At 35.8% G+C, this 16550-nt stretch overlaps 3 protein-coding genes and 1 pseudogene across 4 annotated transcripts; 3 read left to right on the top strand and 1 right to left on the bottom strand.

Annotated features, from left to right (window-relative positions):
* Positions 1–3445: 3445 nt before the first annotated feature.
* LOC108854890 (WUSCHEL-related homeobox 13) lies at positions 3446–4834 on the top strand. Its single transcript, XM_018628569.2, has 3 exons — positions 3446–3863; positions 4001–4474; positions 4566–4834. Exons 1-3 carry the CDS (start codon positions 3641–3643, stop codon positions 4643–4645), a joined length of 777 nt encoding a protein of 258 aa, XP_018484071.1. The 5' UTR covers positions 3446–3640; the 3' UTR covers positions 4646–4834.
* A 137-nt stretch (positions 4835–4971) lies between these two features.
* On the top strand, positions 4972–6700 carry LOC108854891 (uncharacterized). Of its 2 annotated transcripts, none has more exons than XM_018628571.2 (6): positions 4972–5159; positions 5323–5524; positions 5776–5860; positions 5956–6010; positions 6190–6328; positions 6470–6700. In XM_018628571.2, the coding sequence occupies exons 2-6, from the start codon at positions 5333–5335 to the stop codon at positions 6581–6583; spliced, it is 585 nt and encodes a 194-aa protein (XP_018484073.1). In that variant the 5' UTR covers positions 4972–5159; positions 5323–5332; the 3' UTR covers positions 6584–6700. The 2 variants fall into 2 exon arrangements, with proteins under 2 accessions (XP_018484073.1, XP_018484072.1); XM_018628570.2 differs by having other exon boundaries at positions 4972–5165.
* Positions 6577–12740, bottom strand: LOC108854887 (DNA mismatch repair protein MLH3). The gene is given in 28 exon segments (XM_057009260.1): positions 6577–6891; positions 6969–7054; positions 7163–7235; positions 7304–7363; positions 7469–7517; positions 7604–7710; positions 7829–7882; positions 7989–8033; positions 8197–8397; positions 8487–8560; positions 8750–8944; positions 9054–9579; positions 9581–10215; positions 10218–10259; positions 10262–10372; positions 10489–10569; positions 10653–10722; positions 10803–10916; positions 10918–11024; positions 11130–11145; positions 11250–11412; positions 11480–11571; positions 11656–11735; positions 11840–11897; positions 11973–12127; positions 12216–12263; positions 12347–12398; positions 12488–12740. Coding segments are annotated over 28 exon segments (3579 nt in total). The 5' UTR covers positions 12614–12740; the 3' UTR covers positions 6577–6732.
* A 1566-nt stretch (positions 12741–14306) lies between these two features.
* LOC130494434 (uncharacterized) lies at positions 14307–15910 on the top strand (annotated as a pseudogene).
* Positions 15911–16550: the final 640 nt, after the last annotated feature.

Here is a 16550-nt window from a genome sequence, read left to right as displayed (position 1 = left end):
ACAAAACAATGAATAATTAATTTTATAAAGTACAGATAATCAAATACATATATTATGTATAGTGATAAGATAAACGAGTTGTATTAGCGGGTTGCAGCAGTGTGGTCAATTAGGTAACAGTATATATACTTCCCATTGGACAATTCATAATGATCCCAATTCCAAACTTATGTTCCACCCTACTTTAGGTGAGGCATTGACTTGGAATGTAAATGTGAAGTAAATTCATCTGATAATTGACCTAGGTTGATATATATATATATATATCTTGGGATTTAACGTTAGTTCCGGTGGCCACCGCATGTCGAACCCAAGACACTTTCTTTTTGACGCTTACCACTGGACCACCATGAAGTGGTTAGGTTGATATATTTTTAATGCGAAAAGATCACAGTATTAGTAGACCTGAGAAGAACTAGGTAAACGTTCCGACAAATACTATATTCACCGGACTCAATACGGCATGTGTCATGACCACGTATTCAAGTATTCGTTGACCAGTGCTCACATTTTGTTTTGAACAATAAAGACAAATATGTTCAAACGTTTCTGTTACTATTCAGGGATCAATTTCATTTTTTTTTGCAGGTAATAATTCTGATTAAATTTTATTAAATTCTCAAACCCTTAAGTGCCCGTGGAACATGGGCGGCGGACACCGACCATCTACGACTTCTCATGGTCAGATGACACGTTGGTGCGTGGCTCCTTAACTTAGTCCTGACTCTGACCCACCAATCGTTAGATTTCTTATTTCATTTATGTTTCTTCTTATGTTTGATTAGGATGATAGGGATTCCAAAAGACGGTGTAGCTAATACTCTATAGAGGATTGTTTTGGAAAAATATAATCTGGAATGTGTCAGAAAAAGTTACTAGATCGCGACTCAAGAATGTCAGTTAACTGGTCAGGAAAAGAGTAAACTAAAATGTTTTTATTTTCTCTAAATTTCTTCACAACTTCTTACTATAATACGAATTCGATTATTGACCAAAAAGTTAATCTAAAAGCAAAATTAAAATTTATAAATATTTCATGGATAAAAACGAGCTTGTGTATTATTATTATTAGTGTTGTAATCATGCAAACAAAGATATACAACTTGAAAAACTGGTAATCCCTTTTTCCAAAAAAAAAAAAGAAAAAACTTGAAAAACTGATAAACTCTCTAAGAAAATACTAGTAAACAATATAGTATATAAATATATAAACGATTTAATGGTAATATTTCATTTAGAAGTAATAAACTTCAAAAGTTCATTAGTTTTTAAAAAAGGAACTATAATTCAATCTCTTGAAAGAATATTAACCAACAAAAATAAAACTAAACAACATTAATCTGTTAATTGCATAAAAATATAGTAAGAATATTTACAACCATAAATCTGTTATTATCAGCAATATAACTAGCCGTTAACTTAAGTATACACATTAACTGTCGACATCTAATTTTGGAAACTATATAACCCTTTGATTCTAATACTTTCCTTTAAATCATCTATATTATTAAAGTTGTAGTACAAAATGGAGATGTTTGGATACAAGGATAGGATTCTTAATGATATATGTTTGGAAGCAAGTATAACTTTCACTTAAGTTATTAATCAAAAAATCGTGGCCCATTAAACTGCAAAACAATATGTTTAAACTATCCTTAATTATATGTCAAAAAATCGTGGCCGTCAAGTATAACTATATCTTTCACCTTCAAATATAACCACACCTCACCGTGTTAAAAAAAACATGGGTACGGTTACAATACGATTAATATATTTTAATTTCACTAATATATGAATGAAACTGTTTCTACCTTAACATTTTATTCGTGGCCGATCAGGATGGATCTATATTATTAAAATTGAAGTACATTTTAGATTTGTTTGGAAACAAGAATAGCACTATACTTCTATACTGTTTGTAAACATAGATAGCATTTTAAAAAAAAAAAAAAATTATATTATTAAAACTGAAGTACATCTATTTTATTAAAACTCAAGTACAAAATCGAAGTATTTGGAGATTTGAATATGACTATTAAAAAAATTTAGAGTGTTTGGAAACATGGATTGTAGTCTTTTAAAAGAAAAAATAATTTTGTTTTCAGCAAAAAAAAAAATTAATTTTGTTTGGAAAGAAGGATAGTAATATTAAGCAAAAAAGTAATGGACTTGTGTTATTAAGCCCATTATAAAAAAATATTGTCAATATATATAAGAAAAATACAATTCAAAACCCAATTTGAAATACCAACTCAAATTATGGTTTTTATATTTCATATTAAGTTTTAAAAATATAATATATGTAATTATTTATATGATGGTACGTATAAAATACTATTAATTATATGATTATTTATATGATGGTACATATAAAATATAATTAATTATATGATGACAATATACAATATATAATAATGACTAAGATGGGTGTTCGGGTACCCATACGGGTTTGGTTCTCATCGGTTTGTGTTTCGAGTTTTCGGGGTCAAAGATTTCAGCCCTATTAGGATTTTCTAAATTTTGGTTTGAGTTCGATTTGGATCTTTGCGGGTTTGGTTCGAGTTTGGATAATCCATATAAATTATTTTTAAATAAGATAGATATATTTTAAATTTCTCAAAGTCTATAAATAAAATAATATATTACCTATAAATTTGAATAACATATGTAAGAATACTAAGCTTAACATATTAATTGGCTTGATTTAAAATTTTGGATACGGAATAAATAACTATTTGAAGTATTTTTGGTGATTTGAGTATACTTTAACTATTTCAGATATTTACTTTTGACTATCTATATATATTTTCATGTATTTAAACCAATTTAAGAGTATCATTCTTAATGTTTTATATATGTTAAATCAAAAATAATTAATATATTTAAGTATATAAATCTATTTTTAGATAAATTTGGATACCCGAATACTTCGATTCGGATCAGATTCAGTTCTCTAAATAACAAAACGTTGAAAATTTTGAATATTTAAGGGAAATCAATTTATGTTCGGGTTTGGTATTATATGTTCGGATCAATATCAATCATGTTTCTCGGATTCATTTTGCCAAACTCTAATAATTACATGAAAAACAAATATTAATATATTTTTCAAAATATACATCTGCGCAGGCGTGCGGATCAAAGTCTATAATCATTTATTTTAATAACAAGCCAAATAAATATGTTGATTGGAGAGAGAATAAAACAAATTGAGAGAAAAACATAGTTTACCAAAAACACTATATGTGTCAAATTTATTATAAAGAAATTTTTACTAAGATAAATACATTCAATAATTACAAACAAATAATATATTTCATATTAGCGAAAAATAATGCCCGCGCTTTCGAAGCGCGGGTCAAAATCTAGTTTTGCTCTTATAATGTTACCGTTTGATATACAAATGATCGTCTTACTAGCATACGAATCATGTTACCGTTTTTCTTAAATATTCTTAGTAGTTTTTTTGTTCATAAGGCATTAATATCGAAAATTTAATACGATAAACCTACCCTTTTTTTTTTGTCTTTTTCGTGCCTTTACCTTTCCTAAGAAAGAACTGACTCTTCTCCCTTCCTCTGTTTTCTTCATTCACACAGAGAGATAAAGCAAAGAAAAGACTAAAACTTTGAGAAAAGAGATGATGGACTGGGACAATCAGCAGCAACCCAACAACAACCACAACTCTTCAAATCTTCAAGGGATCGATGTTAACGGAGGCTCAAGCTCAGGAGGAATGTACGTGAAGGTGATGACCGACGAGCAGCTTGAAACTCTGAGGAAACAGATTGCTATCTACGCCACCATCTGTGAACGTCTCGTTGAGATGCACAAAACCCTCACTACTCAGCAAGATCTTGCAGGTTCGTACTAGAATTCAAGAATAGGTTTAGTAGCCTACCTTTGAAACCCTCTAACCGAGCTAGAGTATTTTACCTTGCTTGATGCTAGTTCTTAGTTTTTATGTAATTCAACTTCAACAACTCTGTTTTAAAAACAGGAGGGAGAATGGGAGGTCTATATGCAGACCCAACGTTTGGTCACAAGATGACAGGTAGGCAGAGGTGGACTCCTACGCCACTCCAGCTTCAGACTCTGGAGCGTATATTCGACCAAGGGATAGGGACACCGAGCAAGCAAAAGATCAAAGACATAACCGAAGAGCTTAGCCAACACGGTCAGATCGCTGAGCAGAACGTGTACAATTGGTTTCAGAACAGGCGCGCTCGGTCCAAGAGGAAGCAGCCTGGCGGTTCTTCTAAAAACAACAATGGTGAGTCTGAGGTGGAGACTGAAACCGAGACGTTGAATGAGAAGAGGAAGATGCCAGAGAGTCTTCTTGTTCTTCCTGATGGAAACAACAACAATGGCATTGGGACAACAAGTGCTACTAGTCCTAGGCCTGAAGATCTTTGCTTCCAGAGCCCTGAGATGAGCTCTGATCTTCACTTGCTAGGAGTCCTATCAAACCCAAGTAAGGTTCCCTTAGTAAAATGCAAAAAAGACAAAACAGCACTTGTGACTTGTGTCTGAACAATAATCAGAGAGTTTAATGTGTTTTGTAGGGGATGAGGATCTTGTTGGAAAGATGGGATTGTCTGAAAGCTACAACCTTTATGATCATGTTGAAGATTATGGCATGTAGGGGTTGATTAATACAAGCTGAGGGAGTAGTCAGTCTTAAGCAGTTTTAGACTCTTTTTAATTATTTGTTTTCTGGGTGTTTTAATCAAAGCTTGTGATGCATTACTTTAATGTTTTTTTACTGAATTTAGAGTGATTCCTATCTCTTTTTAACTATAATAATATTTTTTAAAAAAACTGATTCAGTTTTTACAGTTTCTTTTCTCTACCACAATCTCTAATCCCAAGAGGTGTACTTTAATTTAGTTTAAGACATGCTTACCTAAGCAAAGCTTTGTAATTGACATTATGTATAAGTGACCATAAGGAAAAAAACGACAAGGCGTCGTTATATTCCAAGTAACAACGACAGGTCGTTTTCTGTATTGAAGGTTTTCGTTGAAACGGCATACAGTCTGCAAAGCTTCGACCTTTTTTTTTTTTTTTTAAATCTCGTCTTCTGCTCTTCACCGGTTCAGATTTGACCCTTTTCACTCCACTTTTTAAGATTTGGGCTTTCGCTCGTCAGCTCATCGGTAAATGTGTGTCTCGAGATCATTGTTTGTGTGGAGAATTATAAATGTTGAAATGGGGTTATAATGCACGCATGTTGCTCGACTGAAAGCCGCAGAGACATTTCTCTTGCTGCTTGAATTGAGTGAGAGACTCAAAAGTCTGAATCTTTTTTGCTTTGGGTAGGAACAAACGAATGGTGAGGTCGTCTCTATCGGATAAGAGATACACTTACATACACCAAAGTGAAAGTGAGCCAACTAGAGGAGCCATTGACATCCACCATGTGATCATCAAGGGAAGCCTTGTTACTGGTCATTCCCGTCTTAGGTGGCTTGCTTTCTTCCTTGTGGGTTTGGCTTTTATCATGTTCTTTCTTCTTGGAAAGGTAACGATTCGTTTAGGATATGTTTGTTTGTTATTTAGATATGAATTTTTGATCAATCACATGTCATTATTATAGAACTATATGTTAATACATGATGAGTTTGGTGTTTTGATTCTCTAAAGCCATATGTTGTTAATGCATTACGAGTTTTTTGTATAAATCACGTGTCTTAGTTTGGATTTGTTTTGTTGATGTTTCATCTGTATTTTCTTCAAACGTGTATCTGAAAGGGGGTAACTCACATGAAACAGGACAATCCAGTTAGGGATCTTTCTTGGAGCTGCCTTTTAAGTGGTTTCTTTGTTATGATACAGAGTCGGAAGTTTGTCAAGAAAGGTGAGAAGGACTTTGTTACACGGTTTAAAGTTTCACCAAATGATATTAGTCTTGAACATCTTTAAACTGATTCTTCTCTTGCTTGAGCTGTTCAGAATCTGTTATAATCATGGCAACCTTGGGGATCCAACTTGAAACTCAATATTTAAGGTCCGGTTTCTCCATTTAGTTAGTATTTATTTTCCGCACTCCATGATGATGATGACTTAATGCTTTGAACTACAACAATATTAATGGCCTATGAGAGAGGGTGGTATTAATTATTATTATCATCTGTGCTATTACCAATTATTCAAGTACTTAAATTGTTACGTGTTTCTGCTCTGCAGTGGAAAAACTGTCACCAGGTTTATCCCTATTGGCAAGATTTTGAAGCCTGTGCTGGTCGAATGCGTCACCCCTGTTACATGTTACTGGAGTCTCTCCTTGTTTCTGCGTGGCGAAGAAGAGCTTACATTGGTGTTTAAGGTAATGCAAACAGTTTTGTTCCAGTACATTGTGAGAGAAAGTTTTACAACATCTAGAATAATCACGAGCTACCAATGGTTCAATCTTATTATACTGTTTCTTTTTGCCATTGATTCTAAGTTCAGTTTCCTCTATGTACAGGAACTGCGTCCGTCATTGAAGATGTTGGTTCCCATATGGAAGGCACTGTGTGCTGTTACTGGCACAGAACAAAGCAAAATGATGACTGAAGAAGAACATGTTGTAGCTGGTTAAGCATTTATATATACATGTGAAATATTTACTGCCAATACAAGCAGAGAAACATGGGGTACGATTTACAGTGTGACTAAGAGTAGCAAATGGAAAAAAGGTAGTTATTTACTGAGTCTATAGCATCAAAGGTTTGCTACAGGTGCAACTTTTTAGCTTTTAGCTTCATCTAAGCGTGACTTAGCACGATCAAGTGTGATTTCTCTGCGTTCGAACCCATGCCACGGTTGTCTTGGTTCGAGCTTTGCTATCTGTTTGTGTAATGCTTTCAAATTGACTAGAGGAACTGTCGTTGGTCGCCCATGAGCACACTGTACACATAAGAAATGGGTTAATTTCATTAGAATAAAAGATGAATCATTTTGGTAAAATTTCATGTTTTACTTACCTGGAAACACAGTGAGGTCTGCTTCAGTCCTTCGATGATTAAAGAGCACTCCGAGGGTAACAGAGAATCTCCGAACATTATTGCACCTTAGCAGTTGTAGAAAGAGACGGTTAGTAGTGAAACTAAGTGCGGAACGGTAGTCACTAACTCATCCGTGATCATACAAAACAATTATACAGAGATCAGGAATATACCTCTACATGCTTTGGAGTTCAGAACTCGAAGAACAGATGGAGGAATTGTTGATGATCCGTCAGTATCAGCAAGCTGGTTTGGTAAAAGTTGAGTAAGAATCTTAAAGTAAGCTGTGTGCTTATACTTGATTCTGAAAGTACCTGCTGAAGAAACTCTAATAGATCAATATCTGATAGATTAACACCCAGAATGCATGGGACCTACAAGTGGTGTAAACAAAGTGATCATTCAAGTGACCCATATAGAATCCCAAAGAGAATTAGAATAAAAAAGGGAAATGAAAGAGCTAGACTAGGCTGTCTAACCGCATTAAGTGTGATTGGAGCTGGCTTCCGTTTAATGATGCTCATGCTCCTGTAGAGAAGGAAAGCATTAATTATGGTGCGGCAATCTAACACACACAAATGCATATGCTGATGGGACAGCAAGAGAAAATTTACTTCTTAAAGGACGTTGACCCTTCTGCATTAATGCTGCAGATCCAACCCCAGTCTCTTATCTGGTCTGAATAACTCTGGAGTAACTGATAACCCATCTCTGGCAGGACCTTTAATGTCAAGAATAAAGATTATTGATGCATCATCAATAAACTGAGGCAGAGAAGACTACTCTGAACTATAAATTCAGCGGATGATGATGTTATCTAATATAGTGTTCAAACATACCAACTCTTGGTCTGCACTCAAATGGGTGACTGTTCTTGCTTCCCCAGCCAGGACCTAGTAATTTCAACTTTTTTGTCAGTTGATAGAAGCACAATAGTATCCAAACTGTGAAACACTAGAAAAGTAGTTACATGAGCTTGAGGTTCCAAGAAGCTCTTACCTTTTTACGCAGCTCTTCTAAGCGAATTCTTTCATCGGCAGCATGCTGTAAAATATGACACCCTCAGATTAAATTGTTGCAAGACATTTTTTAAGAGTAATAGTTTCAACAGCTTAGGTTGTCCTAGTTTGAAGATAATCCTAAACAATATTCAGATATAGTGTCTAGACTCGTGGGATAAATAAAAAACAGATAATATATGATGAACCTGATCAACGATGGCAACTGTTCCACAAGCAACAATTGGGATATATTTTTTATCCACCTGTTGTAGAACCTTAGCATCCTCAAGGGACTGTCTATTTATAGATTCAGGAACCAAGGACTCATCGGATCGCAGGTGCAAAAATCCTGAACATATATCAAGTACACTATCTTGATCATGAAGCACGTGTGATTCCTTGGCAACCTGGCACAAAAAAATATGTTATGGATACTCAGTTGTTTTCAATTATTCAGTCTATTAAGTAAAAAAAGAAACATTATAATTTGCTTTACCTGAGGGGAGGGACAGTTATGGCGCCACTTCGTTGTGGATTTAACTGGATCCAGATTTTCCTCTGAGCTGAAGTCTGTGACATAGTTAACTACTCAACATGTAAGAGGTGAGAAAAAAAGGAAACGTCGTGAAGACTTCCATATACCAAATTTGTCAAAGAACACGATCTGATCGATACACAGACATGGAAGATACAAAAAGTGCCTTGGAGATGATTTAACCTACCAAAGAGACACACAGATCATTTAAGATTAATAGTTACCTTCGTCTCCATCCTCATCTCGGGTCTCTGAGTGCACAATACTGCAACCAGCAGATGCTTTCAAGTCTGAGGCCGAACTCATTCTTTTTCCTGGTTCTTGTAGGTGGTCATATGACACATCATCAAGAATGCTGTCGTTAAGATGCATGTGAGATGTATTGCAGGGTTGTGTCAAGCACTCCAAATCATCAGGTTCTGCAGAAAGTTATACCACATTAATTTATTTTCCACCATATTTCGAAAACGAAAACAACAGTAGCAACACAATAACATCTGAAAAAGAAAAAAGAACAGTAGTAAGAACCTGATGGTTCAGAGTTCTTCGATTTTGTGTCTGCTTTACAACTTAAACTGACAAACCTCTTTTTCTCTTGATAAAATGGAGGAGCAGAGCGGCTTCTTCTTGACCTTCGTTTAGCAACATTTTTCTTTGACCCATACCTATAACTAAATTTGTCCTTCCCGATACTATGTTGTTCAATACCCACATTATCTGCATTCCCCCACAATGACTGGAAAATCTTTTCACCTGACTCGGTGCAATTTCGAATATCTGCGAAAGAATCTGTGCTGGTTTTCCGGCAATCGATTTGAGGTATGGCCTCATGATCAAATTTGACGTTGTTAGCTTCACTGAAAAAATATCCAGGGTCAGGCATCCTTCCCACGTTCAAACTCCCTTCAAGAATTTGACAACCTTTCTGGTAATCAGACTTCCACTCGGCCGTAGGAGATGTGGAGAACACTGTAGAGCACTCAGAACTCAGACGGTAACTACCAGGACCAGACCTCCCGACATTGGCTGAGGAAAAGTACCTTTTCTTGACAAAAGCTGTCTTCATAAGAACGAAATTCCGTAATATCTACGGGGTTGATGTTAAAGTCTTCTCCAATTCCAACACTTGGATTGTCTAAGGAATGTTGTGGATTAAACCAATCAGTATCCTGCCATGAACTCCCTAGGGAACAAACAGGAGTCCTGGTCATTCCATGAAATTCAAGTGTGTCAGAAAGAACATCACAGTAAGAATCACCTTCTCCGGTCTCTACGACATTAATCAGTGAATTCCTTCGTTTGTCATCAAGTTTCATGCCTGATTCAGACCATTCACCATGAGATAGTTTAGGCTCATGAAGGGCTAGGCTTTCTCTTGAGGAGCAACCCCGCAAAAGATGCTTTCCAATGTAATTGCTGGCATCTAACTCGTCGTCAACTTCTTCAAACTGAAAATTTAATACGTCTGTATCTTCTGTAAAATCATTGTAGACATTGAGAGGTTTGCTAGTTTGGCATCTTGTTAGAAACTGTTTGCTGCACTTATCGCCAGAAACCAAGCTTGTTCCTAGGAGGTCAGTGACTTGTGGAAAGTCTTCATTCTTTTGCATATCGACGTCACATGGCTGTCGAACAGAAGCAGTCAGACCGTCAAATTCAGCTACAGTGTTTTGCTCTTTAAGATTCGATCTTTCACTTCAAGTTCATATTTTGGAGACCATTTCTCCTTTCCTAATAACCATCATCTTTTCTAAAGTCACCAGACGGGGACAAGAGAAAACTACAAGGTGTCTGATCATTACTTCTCTTGCGCTTCTTTTTTGTAGGTTCTATAGTTTCTGGCCACTCTGCATCCAGAAATGAAGCATTGGTAAGGGCTGCCTGAAAATATATATGTGGGGCGAACAATAGATGCTGCCCCGTTCCACAAGGTAAGAACTAATGTCATATAAACTTTGGGTACCTTCTTGAAGTCTACCCATGTCATCAATCAGGTCTTGTCTATCACCTTTTGCCAGCAGATCAGCTCCCTCATCACAAATTTCTAAGAAAAAAACAGCAAGAAAGCGTTAAAAAGGACCAGAAATATAAGGGTTACTATCAGAGCTTAACAAAAGCGTAGCGTACCAAGACCCTCATCTTTCTTCCACTTGGCTAGAATGATTCTTTCTATGAAGGCAAGTATAGGTTCCCAGTTCTGCCACGGATTGAGATACAGGCAGTCATTAAAATGTATAAAAATCTAATCAAGTTTAGATCACAAGAGAAATTTAATACCTTGAACTCGACGTTTGTCTTTGAGGGTTCAAACGAGAATTCATAAAGATGACGTGGACATGTTATGCACAATATGTAGCCAGGACAGTGTTGAAGTCTGCTACGTCGTCCTGTTTTGTAGCCCATCTGTAGACTTCCAGTCATCCGTAGAATCAAAACTAGCAGCGAAGTTGTTCAGTAGCTTGTGTATGGGACCTTTGCTTATGAATCTTGAATTGATATCTGTCACCGTGAAGGCAATACAACCTTATACAGAAACTTCCTAACCAAAACCGCAAAAGATAGTTGATGTATAGTCACACATAAAAAGTGCAGATATAAGGATACATATGTACTGCAAAGCCTGCAAGGAATATACCACAATCATAGAGAAAGGTGAGAATCAAGGTTAACAATCTGACAAACAAGAGTAATAATAGTTTTGGAGACCATAAGTGGAGCAGTAACTTACTTGAAACTATCTCGAGGACCAGATATATACCCAGAGACATTCAACATGCCATCTGTAACGTCTACTTTACAAAGAGAGTTTAAAGCTTCGGTCCCTGCATCTCTCATCAGTAGCGAAAATGCTGAAGCAGAAGGATTGGCTTGGAGAAGCTCTTCATCACTGTAACAAGTAAACTTATCAGAAGGGCTGAGCTCATAAGAATCTCAAAACAAAAGTAGAAACCCACCTCTCGATATCAAGAACACTGAAGGAAACATTCGAGTGAACAAGCGCAATCCGGAACACACACTTTGTTATAGATTCCAACATTTCTTGGGGCTTGCGTTGCAAAAAAAAAAGAAAAAAAGAAAAAACGATTTTAGACAGAGACAGATAAAAACCCATGGACGTCTTTCACAGAACTTCAGACAAGGCGAAGATGAACCTGGATCGCATATATTGTTGTCTCACTGGTTGATTGTAAAACAGATCTCGGACAGTTACTGCATCAACCAGGTCAAACATCAGAGAAGTAAATCATGCCATTGGCCCTTGACAATGTAAACAACAAAAAAATCAGATGCAAAGGTGACAAAAGACACATTACCAGTCGTGCCAGAGCCTTTTCTATCATCGTCAATTTCTAGATGCAGACACTTGGATCCCTGAAAAAGCGTGGTGGGAAGTATAAACAACGTATACAGCGTTAAGCAAAGAGTGCATCAAGATTCATCACATACCTTCATAACCTTCCGATAACCATTAGGTCTCCCAACAGCTTTAGTCGTGATTTCAAGCAACGAGATATCTGATATGGAAGCCAAGGCCTCTCCTCGGAATCCAAAACTTTCACTGGCTGTCTCCACATTTGTGAAGTCGTTAAACTTCGACGTAGCTGTTTCATCACATCGCTCATGATAAGTTTCTCAACTAACAAATAGCTTTTACCAATGCATTAGTATCAAAGTGAGATAAGAGCTTACCATATCTTTCTCCCAACAAAACCAAATCATCTCTGGAAACGCCTGATCCTGAAAAAAAAAAAATATCAAAAATTAAGATTCAATCATTTGCAAAAAGGTCGAGATAATCATTTTAGAGCTATTATACTCACCATCATCGACAACCTTAACAGAGCATGTAACAACACCCACGAAGATAGACACCTGGAGACATAAGAGTTTCGATCAATCAGCACAATAACAAACAAGTTTCCAGAATTAGAAGATAGAAAATCGATTCGATTTCGGTTAACCTTGGTGGCACCAGCGTCGAGACTGTTGAAGACGAGCTCCTCCACGACTCTCGCCATGTCGAACATGATGATTCCGGAGCGCATCGAGTGACGAACACCTTCCGGCAAGGGCTTGATCGTCTTCATCTCCGAATCATCCGACTGCAACACCGAAGAACGACACCCTAAACTTCAAAAGCGATCTCTCTCTCTCTCTCGCACCGTCTCTCGCTCAGTCACTCTTAACGGGAATGGGTTCCATCAACTGTGGAAACTGGAGGGAAAATCGAGAAATTGGGGTTTTAGGGTTTTCTAAACGACAGCGTTTTTGTGTTTATTTATAAATGTGTGAATATTTACTTCTTTCAGGTTTTAACTTTTGTTTTAATTCCTTTTAAACCCCATGGAAAGACAACCTTCTAAATCTAACCCTGGTGCTAAATCAAATCGTAGTGCTGAGGGTTGGTCGGTTTATATAAAGCCACCAGATTAGACCACCGACGACTCTCTCCAATTTTTATTCCAAAAAAAAAACAAATAATCACATTAATTAATACGGATCTGCAAAAAGTCAATTAACAAAACTATTTTCACATTTTAACATGGAAACTACCAAACATATAATTTAATAAATACTATAATACTTGTAACAAACCAGAATTCTTATCAGAAGAATGAATTTGAATATAAATATTATAAAATGACAAATGATAATGTTGATACAGAAAAAATCAATTATGTTGATATTTTCTCTATTCAATGTTTGATGATATATGTATTTGGTCAGACAGTGATCTAATAATAACGATGTAATAGTTCCATAAGAAAAAAAGATGTAATAGTTCCATTAGTTTTCTCGTTTAAAATGATTTCATTAACCTTTTTGGGGGTCTAATGAGGATGAAATGGCACGGCAAGTGGCTGGTGAAGTTGACTATCTCCGCCAAACTAGTAGGGTATAAATGATCATAGATCCATCGGATTAAGTTTTAATAGAATAGATACCACCGATTATTTCAAACTAAATATTAGATAGCCCACTTTGCTTTAATATTCATCCACCATAATTTCTCTATCACGTCAATGATATGGTACCTACTTACGTTTCAATAAGTTTCACAGTTCAGTTTTTAAGATATGATCTTGTTTGACAGTTCAAAAATATTTTTTTTAGCTTTGATCATCTCTTTTATAAAGGAAATATATTGTGAATTATATTAATATTATTTCCAACTGCAGTGTAACGATTTTAACATTTTTTCTAACACATCATATAATATTAAACGAATGAAATATAATCTAAGATTTTTTTTTATATGTACACAAATTCGTGTCCATTGTCATGTTTCTCAATTGATGGTCCTCCTTATATCATTGTGTTGGTTTAAACTTTGTGCATTTGTTTAGAAAAATTAGTAGAAATCTTAGATGACAGCCTACTAAAAATCATATAAAAATCGAATATTCTTTTATTTTTTAAAATAGTGTAATATTTACGAGCCACGTTGGCTCACATTATTCTTCCAAAAGAAATTATTTGATTAAGAGTTCAAAATAATAGGGAAAATAAACTAGGATGCCAGAAAAAAAAAAAGAGTAACTCCGTGAAGAAAGAAAGAAAAAAATGACGGCCGTTATTATGGTTAGACGGAAGAATGTCAGACTCTCCGACCAGTTGGTTATTTCTTTCTTCTGGGGTTCTTGTCAATGTCATTAATATGTAATGTAAGAGAGATAACTGTAAAAAAGAAAAAAAAAACTTAATTGATAATTATACATGGAAAAATAAAAAAAAAGGAGAGAGAGAGAGGAGAGTGATTTTGTAGGGTTTACATATAAAACTGAAATATTGGAACAATCTCCTCTTCTCTTCTCCATTGCCATTTATCTCCTCCTTTCCCTCTGCAAACCCTAATTTTCTTTCCTCTGTTTTCTTTTCCTAAGAAACTGGAAACAATAAAGATAACTTCAAAAGCTGTGGCAATTCACCTTTTGTACGAAACCGCAGAGGTAAAAATCAGGTTGCTTGGCACATACTCTGTTTTCTTATATGTCTCGTTTTGATTTATGATTCTTGAAGCTTCATTGCTTCCCTAATTCCTTTTAATTAACCACCTTGTGATCGAGTTAATTTAGCTGCTTAATTATGTTGTTAACGATGAGAATTGGTGAGATTTAAGGAGATGCAAATTTGCATAAAAAAAGAGGATCGATTTATGTTCTGTCTTGACGATTAATCGATCTTTAAGGAAAAATGATAACTTTTTATTTTTAAATTTCTGAAGAATCAGCTAATGATGATGATACGGATTGTATGTGCTCTGATCTCATTTCATAATTCGGATTCAGATCCATTTTAATCTGATTTACAGACACTAAACTCGTGTTCTTGTCTGATTGTCTCTCCGATTTTGTGTTTTTTTTTTGTTTATAGCTGATTAAAAATGGAGATGAGTCAGCTCGATTCCGATTTGCGTCTCCCTCCTAGAAAACGATTACTTGCTGGTTACATGAAACTAAACGGCATCGGATCTTCTTCTCCTCCTCGACGCCTCCTTCGCCTGCTTTCCCTTCTTCTTCCTCAACTTCGAACTCAATCGGATCGTCATCCTCCTCTGCTTCGACCTCTCGTTTCCACAGCGTCCAGAATCAGTCACCTGAAGAGCACGTGGAGGCTGCGAGATCCGCTGCTGCTTCAGCCCTTAAAGCTGCAAAGGCGGCTAGGGCATTGGCGAACGAGAAGGCCTTGATCTCCTCAAAGGCGATTGCTGCGGCCAAGAGGGCGTTAGAACTTGTCGATTCTTTCCCTAAAGAAGCAATGGCTGATTGCAAGGAGAAGAAACATGTCTCCCTAGACCACTTGTCTTCAAAGGGAGAGCTAAGAAGGTACGAGGAAACAGAGGATTTAGCGCGTAGGTTGCAGCGAGCTATCGACAGAAGGTACCCTAAAGTCTTGCGAACTCGCGAGGAGAATGATGGTCAAATAAATAAGAAGCAGAAGATGAACAAGACCGTAGTCGATTCAGACAGCTCGTATGACGGGTTAGAATCATACAGAACGTTCAAAACATCCTGAAGTGGATTCGATACCGACACCAGGGAAGGAGAAAGCAGAGGAACAAAGAAGAGGGAGAGTAGTGAAGCTAAAGAAGTTTCCTTTGAGCATTTGCAACTCTACCGATCAAGAAAACGGTATCTCCTGCATGTCTCCAGAATGTGCGAAGCGAAACAAAGCCGTACGGTCATAGTGAGTTTTGTATGCAGAAGAAAAGACTTTTTTTTAATTCAAGTTTTGCCATTTTCAGTAGAAGAGAAGAATCACATTTGTTGTTTATTCATATATGAATTGTATTTGCAATTACGGTGTTGTAGAATAAGGTTTGGTGGTATTTTGGATTCATAGACGAAGGACGAATGTAATGAAGTTGATGTACTTTTTTTCTTTGTTGAATATTATTCTTTACGTTTCAAATGAAATGTCATTTAACTTTCTAACACTATTGAAATAGTTAAATGTTTACTTTTGCTCTTATGCAATTATTAAATTATTCGTTTATTAGTTTTATTTATAAGTAAAAATGATATATTAATGTAAAAACTGTATTAATATCATAAAATAACATTATAATTTTATTGTACAACAATAACTAATTCGAAAATCGAAACTGAGGGCTTATGTTTTTTATTGAGTCTTACCCATTTTTCCTTGTGCTTCAGAAACAATACTCAGCTGTGCTGGGTAATGGTTCGACCCTAGATTAAAAAAAAACAGAAAATAAGTTAAGTTACAAAGAAAAAACATATTTTTATGGATTCATTGACTGGATACAGAGTGTCACGTGTAGATCCACGTGCTGTTATGGAACGTGTGAGACAGTCAGGCGCATAATGAGAGATCGATATACATACAAATCTGGGAAGAACGAAAACAAAAAAGCTCAGTCATGCATGGCACATGTGGTCTGAAAGTTAAAACATCTGGCCATGTCGCTTTTAGATTTACCAATAAGTCATCTTTATTTCAGTTTGTACTTTATGGGTTTAACTAAAAATTTTTAGTTTCACCACTTAGGGTGTTCTTTTT

The sequence above is a fragment of the Raphanus sativus genome, chromosome 4 (assembly GCF_000801105.2).
Source record: "Raphanus sativus cultivar WK10039 chromosome 4, ASM80110v3, whole genome shotgun sequence".
NCBI lineage: Eukaryota > Viridiplantae > Streptophyta > Magnoliopsida > Brassicales > Brassicaceae > Raphanus > Raphanus sativus.
This window is presented reverse-complemented; position numbering and strand designations above follow the sequence as displayed.

Coding starts and splice junctions, on each gene's coding strand:
- LOC108854890 (XM_018628569.2), top strand. CDS start 3,641: ATGATGGACTGGGACAATCAGCAGCAACCCAACAACAACCACAACTCT. Junction 3,864..4,000: donor TACTCAGCAAGATCTTGCAG/GTTCGTACTAGA, acceptor TTTTAAAAACAG/GAGGGAGAATGGGAGGTCTA. Junction 4,475..4,565: donor AGGAGTCCTATCAAACCCAA/GTAAGGTTCCCT, acceptor TGTGTTTTGTAG/GGGATGAGGATCTTGTTGGA.
- LOC108854891 (XM_018628570.2), top strand. Junction 5,525..5,775: donor TGTTCTTTCTTCTTGGAAAG/GTAACGATTCGT, acceptor CACATGAAACAG/GACAATCCAGTTAGGGATCT. Junction 6,011..6,189: donor CTTGAAACTCAATATTTAAG/GTCCGGTTTCTC, acceptor TCTGCTCTGCAG/TGGAAAAACTGTCACCAGGT.